This window comes from Cheilinus undulatus, linkage group 1 (assembly GCF_018320785.1).
Source record: "Cheilinus undulatus linkage group 1, ASM1832078v1, whole genome shotgun sequence".
NCBI lineage: Eukaryota > Metazoa > Chordata > Actinopteri > Labriformes > Labridae > Cheilinus > Cheilinus undulatus.
This window is the reverse complement of record NC_054865.1, coordinates 2420999-2428952: the sequence shown is the minus strand read 5'-3', so window position 1 is coordinate 2428952 and position 7954 is coordinate 2420999. Positions and strand designations below refer to the sequence as shown.

General features: G+C 40.1%; 1 protein-coding gene across 1 annotated transcript; it reads right to left on the bottom strand.

The window, feature by feature from the left end:
* Window positions 1-414: 414 nt before the first annotated feature.
* znf414 (zinc finger protein 414) lies at window positions 415-7600 on the bottom strand. Its single transcript, XM_041791720.1, has 5 exons — window positions 7465-7600; window positions 7139-7249; window positions 5229-5334; window positions 4611-5152; window positions 415-1020 (listed from the first exon to the last, which is right to left on the bottom strand). Exons 1-5 carry the CDS (start codon window positions 7514-7516, stop codon window positions 848-850), a joined length of 984 nt encoding a protein of 327 aa, XP_041647654.1. The 5' UTR covers window positions 7517-7600; the 3' UTR covers window positions 415-847.
* Between the last annotated feature and the right edge of the window lie 354 nt (window positions 7601-7954).

Sequence of the window (7954 nt, the reverse complement as noted above, 5' to 3'; positions counted from 1 at the left end):
GTTTGTTATGTTTCTGCACGTGAGTTACGAGTGCGGCGCAGTTGATGACGTATGTGTGTGCGACGATCGCAGACACATACGTCATCAACCACAGTTTATCGTTATCGTTAAAGGCCGTTTTCTCATCGTGGAAAGATTTTTTTGCGGTATATCGCAAATGATAGGATATCGCCCATTCCTACTACTAACCAACGTTGCCCATCCCTGCCCTAATCATTAAAAAAAAACCTCAAAAGTACATTTATGATTTTACCCTCTGTCTATTTAGGGCTTCTGAATACAGAATTTCTGCCATGACTGAACCTGACTAAGAGATGAACACCTCTACCACTGATCGGAAGCCACCTCATAACTCTGAATTAAACCCATGTTGTGTGTTTCATGCCATGTCTAACAGACAAACAGTGCATGACATCTTGGTGGAGCTTTTTATTGAGTTTTACCAAAACAGTTACTGTACATCATGAAGTCAACAGTTTTTTCCTGTGGTCAAGTATGACAAAAGCTTGAGCAGGTAAGTAAGTGCTTTTTGTATTTCTAACAGATACTTTAAAATTCTGCTGTTACCTAAAATTACTGTGTTCACAGATTCTTTTCAAATATCTGACTGCAAAAACTTTGTAGGGTTAGTCTGATTAATGCTTCTTAAAAATAAGGATTCAAACAAACAGTGGCTGTATTAGAGAACAGTCTCAAGGTTATAAAGTCTCTTCAGTTGTGGGAGGACAAATGCTGGAAACACAGGCTTCATCCTGATATCTGATTTTAAAAAGTCACTTGAAATGTTTCAGAAAAAAACAAACTAACAAAAAAACTTGATGACTGTTGAGTGCATCTTCCTTTGTCCTCACTTTGATGTAGCTGGAGAGCTCTCCATGTCTTCTGCTGCTTTGTTCCCACTGTGCTGACTGTTAATGTGTTGGGTCATATCTTTGCGGTTTGTGACTGTGAAGCCGCACTGAATACATGTGTAGCGCCCTCTAGTGTGCTCCCAAAGGACTCGTCTGTTCGAGGTAAGAGCTGAGAAACATGAGAAAACAATTAATAAACTTTAAACACAATTCAGCTCTAATTGTTTCCCTATGCATAAACTAACTAGCTGGGGCTGCAGCCTTTAAAGTTCCCTGCCTCTGTAATCCTACACTGTCTAGGCGGAACTGAGACGGTCTGGTCTACAGAGGACTCTCCAATTTCATCACCAGCTGCTCCCAGCCTTTTCTTTCTCCATGCTTAATTAACTTGCAATCTAAGCAACTGCATGAGAACTAGCTGATGATCAATTCCCCGATAATTAACACCAACACTTAAGGATGAACTGATACCCCATTTTTTCCAGACTAAGAACAAGAATAAGTACTTGCATTTGGGTACTCATCAATACTGCTGATACAAAGAAAAAGAAGAATTAGCGTGGTCACAATAACGTGGATCACATTACAGCCAGCAGTGCACTTAAACACGTAGACTTTAGAGAGGACCACACTGCTGTCAGTGCCCGGGAGCCAGGCCATTGGGCACTAAACATGACTTTAAATACGCCATATAGCTTGAAGCGCCTTCATCATTTGCCTAATTGAAATGAAATCATAAGCAGGATCTCATTTATCATGTTAAAATATCTTCACACACTGGCAGTGGTGCTGCTGGTGTTTCCAAGGCATTTATTTAAAAACCTGCACTCATCTCATGGCCCTGTATAAATGATAATTAGAGCAACACTGTGGCTATTTTTTTTAGTACCGGTATTACTGAATTACTGCCCATTCCAACCACTAAGAGCAAAAAATGACTGTTTCCTTTATACAGCTCATATGCTGGCTAGCTTGAATTTTGTTTTATCAGTCGTTTTAAAATGTTATGTTTACCGCTTTAACACTTGAAAAATAAAGCCTTCCAACAGAGCAGCCCTTACATATAGCCAACTGTGATATAGTTTAATTAAAAACTGCACTAAAATAAGAGGATTAGCTTGTTTATTCTGCACTCAAAGATCATTATACATTTTTTTAACTGGCACACTCCAAAGGTTTACAAACCTCAATTACCAATAATTTCCTACTCCTGATGGCCGATAACCAATAATAATTATTTTTTTTTCAATTGTTGATTTAACAAAAGAAGTTTATTTGATGTGTTTATGCACATCTGGGGGTAAGAAGGGGTTAATATGTAGTGAGCAAAGATATTTTAACTAATTTTAACTAATATCACTCGTGTTTTTCAAAAAACAAAAAACAATTCTGTTATTATAGCTAACTTTTTTTTGTTAAACATTTATGTACCAAATACAACATACACAAACAACTGGCATAGGTTTTCTCCCATAAAACCAAATGATGGCTGGCTGTTATGCTTAACAAATGGAGATATTTGGGGGTCTGTTTATTTCTTTATTTTTTTCTTGCTGCTCAAGCCAGAATTAAAGCGAGCTGATGTTTGACATGAAGATTAAAAATATGCACTGACATAAGTCATACCAGAGATAGGTTGAGAATGTAAAGTCCACCGTGGTCTGTGGCTAAACTTCTGTTCCTAACGTCGATCAGACTGAATGAAACCACGTCAAACAGAGTAGGCAGGTCTGTTTATGAAAGTAGTGATGGATCAGGAGACTGTCAGACTGATGTTGTTATTATAACTTTGCGCCTTTTGGCTCTTGCAAACTTTCAGCAGTTTTCAATGCCTGCTTAGGATCAGCGATCTGCCTGGTATTAGCCGTTGACTCAGTCCTAATGCCCGCAGCTGAGGCTAGTGGCTGCTGCCGCTTCATTTTAACTTCGTTAGGATGATGACTCTTAAGTGACTTATAAGATCCGTCGAGGACTTCTTTCTACTCTTTGCGACCTTTGCAGGACAAATTGTACACACACAGCCGTGTTATCCTCCCCGTAAATACTGAATAATGCCACCGTGTTGTTAGCATTTTAGCACAGGAGCTGCTTCCTCTTCGTCTCTGGTGGATAACAGTGTACTGCGATGCCACCTGCTGTTTCGGAACGTGTAGTCTTGTGAGAAAGAAAACAAACCCCAACACTGCCGTGCTGACAAAAATATATATGTTTTCGGGGCTCGTCGTCATATCAGACTTATCGGAATGATGTAATAATTTCCTGTTATCGGCCCGATAGTTATCGTGCACCCCTAAGTATTATGACTCATTTATCTACAGAGAGGAGAACAGAGATGCAGACATGAGTGAGAATAATGATACAGACAACTTTTAACCCTTAGGCCGGCCACACACTAGATGATTTTTTAATCTGAAAAGATTTTAAAACCACGGGAGACCACAGACTTCAGGACAATTTCCAAAGATTTTTCATCTTTAATCCTCTGAATGCACACACACTCAGCCAGCTTGTCAGATCACTGGAGACCACACACCTGCCAACCTGCCTACGACCTCGGTGATCACGTGACTTCAGAAAAAAAAGCAGATGTCTGTCCATACCGTCTTGCTGTCTTTCCACAACAGGCTATCCTGGCATGTGTTACAGGTGCAGTAAAAATCATAAAACAAGGTAAAGACTCAGGATGAAATCCTGGCTGGAATTAAGGTACAGTTGTGAGTGGTGAAAGTACGTATGATCTGTCTGGTGACACTACCCGGTGTGCTCGCTCTCATTGGTTGTTGTGGGTACTCCATCGGTGGCACTACGACTTAAAGTCGTAAATGTTTGATATTTACGATTCAGGGTCTGGGAGGCTGCGACGCGATTTGGAGCAGTAAATTAATCGCATTGACACCACACACATGCAGACTACTCAGACAAGTAATTGTTTACGACGAGGCTCCAGTCAGTATACACCCCCACAATTGTCGGGGGGGTCAAATATTGCCTAAAATCAAGCTTAAAATCCTGTAGTGAGCAGCCGGCCTTACTGTTCAGCCGTCACATTGTTGCCACCCCTATTTTGCTGTTAACAAGGACAGCCTGAATAATAATGAGTCTGTCTGTGAAGTTGAAGATATTTCTTCTACTCTTCAAGTATTTCACATCACTAACACTAAAGGCACCTCTCCGATCACCCCTCACACTGAGGGGTGAGGATGAAACACAAATAGATAGGCTATATACAGGCAGCACTGCTGTAATGTTGTTAATTCTAATTTGGACAGACATACTGTATATTCTAAAAGAATTGTTAAAATCTATCAATTTACAAAACTAAGACCAGATAAAGACCTATCTTGGTCAAAGTTCCATCTAAAACTTTGACCTTTCACTTATAAAACTATAACTCTATCAGACTTTTTTGGCCTTCAATTTCAGCAATCAATCCAATTTAAGGTTTTTTATGATTTTTCAAAGGTCTGCAGGAACCTTTTTTCATTGTGTGCAATTAATATTGGGATTTGAATGAAGCAGCCAAGGTAAGAGCAAACTTTGTCCGTTAAAAAATTATCCAGTTTTGAAATACACATTTCAACTAGCAGGGTAAAAGTCACTTAGCTAATAAAATTATATGTGTTATAATAAGATGCATTTCAGCCCTTTAACCCAAAGCTGTGACATACTCAGCCTTCAAATACTTACTCCAAGGCTGCAGTCCCTCAAACACACCAATGGTCTGAAAACACAAAGGAGGCACTCCTGCAGCGGTCTCACCTTGATTCTTTCTCCACACAGCTGAAGATGAAGGAGACTGAGGAGCTGATGCTGGAGCAGGCTGGGGGGGCTCAGAAGATCCTGTTTGTGCCTGCTGCTGGCCCCAGGTTTCAGGGAGGGCAGGAACCACGGCTGCACCCTCCAGGTTTAGAGATGGAGGCATTTCAGGGGCTTCAATAGTGAGCTGTGTCAGCAATGCAGCGTCTGTGAGCTGCTGGGCATTGAGCAGGGGAGGGGCGGGGTCCAGGCTAGGCAGGAATGGGGGGCCAAGATGGGGGGGTGCAGCAGCCTCTGGCTGTGGAGCAGCAACAGGGAAGGCACCATCAGTGGTTTGGGGTTGCTGGGATGACAACACTGACTCAAGCTGCGGAGGGTCCTGGTCCATGGGGGTTGTGCTTGGGTTTACTGGAGCAGCAGAAGGAGCTGATGGTGGGGGTGCTGGTTCATGAGGCTTTGTTTTACCCTGTGACACTTTAGAACAGGTGTGCAGGTGAGTGAGGAGGCCTTTGTAGGTTCGTAACTTTGTGCGACAGTTCTCACACCTGCAGAAACAAAAACATTCAATTAGAAAACTTTCTTGGACTGAAAAAATTAAGCTGAGACAAAGGAGCTGCTTACAGGAAGTATATGTTGGGTTTGTGATGATGCCTAATGTGCTCCATCAGTTTCTGCATGTTGGGAAAAGAACCACCACAGCCCGTGTTTGAGCAAAGCAAGACCTTTCCTGTAAGAGACACAGTGTTTACCTGTGGTGGCTGAGACAGAAAACATAAATACAAACCAACACAAAAAACAGGAATAAATAAGTTCCTTTTAGTAAAATCCCACCTAATTCCCTATATTCAACAGAAACAAATCCTACCAGAGTAACATCAATCTGTGAGGGATGCAAGGCTTTAGTTTTGTGTTGTGGCATGTTTGTGGCTATACAAGGTTAGTCATTTCAATTATTGTATCCCACTGGAGATGGTTTGGTGAAGAAGCATGTTGAACTTACATGGGAAAATACACAAAACATTCAGCTTTTTTCAGAAACAATTATCTCATTAACTAAAAAACTCAGGTCTTATTTCTGAATTAAAAGTAAACAGTCTTCTGAAGTTGTTTAAAAACAGTAGACTTTAATTTCTAGATTTGGAAAACATACTTCCAAGATAAGTATTTTTTTGGTTTGGGGAAAAAAAAACAGATGATTATGTTCCAAGTAAAACCAATATGCTGCTGTTACAGGCAGTTTAGGTTGTATTTTTGCCTCTTTATCTTGAAATGAGATGTTTTAAACACTTAGATATATATTTTTTAACTGATGGCTGCCTCCTATGTTCTTTTATACAGTATAATTTCAACAAGACATCTTTATTTCTAAGATACACCTTGTAAAACACATAATCATAATAATTTGGAAGTCTGATCAGATACGGGATGGCAGCCTGGTTTGGCTCGCTATCTGTTCAATGTAAATCTATATTTGGAAAAATGTTTAAATGTGCCATGAAAGTGATTGGTAAGGAAATTTACCAATCCCTTCAAACTATCTTTGAAAAAAATGTTGTCAGGCACAAAAAAATTTGAAGGACTCTTCTCATGTTCTGTATTCAGAATATAAATTATTGCCCTCTCGAAGATGGTATTTTGTTATGTCATTGGTATACCACAGTGATATTGTTTTTTTTTTATTGTGACAGTGGGTATTTTATTGTAACAGCGGTATTTTGTTATGTCACTTGTATTTCATTGTGACCTTGGGTACTGCCTGTGACATTGGTATTAATTGTATTGTTGACACTTGTACCTAATACTAACTTGCCCATCCCTTTTTCATTAGTATCTCATTGCATTTATATTCCTGTACAATTTGTGTCTTAACTTGTTTTGGTTTCTATTCGGTTGTCATGAACCAGTCATTTTGCTCTTTCTTCAGGCATGTTGCCATCTTGCACCAGGGGAATGTGCAATATATTTTAACACTGTTTACCGCTGTGAAGCCAGTTAAATATTACAGGGCAGGTGCAATACAATATGCTACCTGTAACTCTCTTATTCTGGGTCAATGTGGACCACCGTCTGTCTGTGTATTGCCCGTTTGTTTTTTGTTTTTTTCTTCGTGATGAATGTATTGATTGTGAACAGCACTGCACTTATGTTTATGATAAATTTCCCCCCGGGGAAAGTAAAGTTTATAAAGTTTATAGATAAGATTAAGATAAAATTATCTTAATCTTCTCTTTGGCTCATTTTGGCAAAGAGAAAACAGGGTTTAATGTAGCCTATTTCATTTCTACTTTCAACTATAGTCAGTTTAAGCTTGGAGTTTTGAGACACTGAGCCACAGTTTCTCAGTCTTGTCAGGTGACTTTAACATCTGCATTTAGAATTGCCTGGAGAAATTAGCCTTTAATAACAATTAAAACTTGCTTTTCTGTCATTCTGATTCTTTAACACAGAGCCATTGTAGTTGTATTGAATCTGTCCCATGCCCGGTTAAAAACGTCACTTCAGGGCCACGGAGACTTTAGCATAGGGCTCACCAGGAAGAGACTCGGCCGGGATCTCATGGTCCTTGATGTGGGTTTCCAAAGAGCTGTTATCCGTGTAGACCCGCTTACAGCCGTACAACGGGCACGGTGTCCGCTGTTTGCCTGGAACACACAAACTCACGGTTTCCAAAATGCCTTAAATGTAGGCATGCTGTGTCTCAGACTATGAAAGCAATAGTAGATTCTAGCTAGTTAGAATGCTTGCTAGCTGCTAGCTAGTTTCAGCGCACTGAAACTAGCAGTGCAAAGCACAACCGAATAAGAACTAGTGATTTTTAACAAGTGTTAAAGGTGTTACAAAAAAAAATACAACAAACCCCCATTTTCATTTGGTTCTGAGTCGAACAGAGTACTGCTCAGAGGCATCATTTTGACAGAGCAGTCAGGACATGCACTAAGAACAAAGCTATACTCGTTAACTGACTGCAAGAGCCAGAATGCAACGCGAGAAGACGTTACTTCTTCTTCTTCTCTTGTTTTATTGGCGGGTCGTAAACAACTTTTAGGTGCATACCGCCACCTACTGTACAAGAGTGTTCAACATCATGTCACTTTCCTCAGATTATATTGTAGCTGCCAGCCCCGTGCCCCTTAGGAACACAAACAGCGCCTTCCTCCCATCTCTTATCCCTTCTTCCTCTCCCTCTGTTCCTAGCATTCCTTTAAGGTTCCACTCCCTACTTGCCTCTTTAATTTTTTTCTTCAAATCTGTTCCTTTTTAATTCACATTTCAAACAGTGTAACAACGCATGTTCAACATTTTCTTTTACTCCACACATATCACATAAATAATTTCTCCTTTTCCCA

Bases quoted from the DNA above. Each gene is read 5' to 3' on its own strand.
- znf414 (XM_041791720.1), bottom strand. From the start codon at position 7,516: ATGATGCCTCTGAGCAGTACTCTGTTCGACTCAGAACCAAATGAAAAT. The intron at 5,335-7,138 runs GTGAGCCCTATG...TGTCTCTTACAG, and splicing joins CCCGGCCGAGTCTCTTCCTG to GAAAGGTCTTGCTTTGCTCA. The intron at 1,021-4,610 runs GTGAGACCGCTG...CATGTTTCTCAG, and splicing joins TGTGTGGAGAAAGAATCAAG to CTCTTACCTCGAACAGACGA.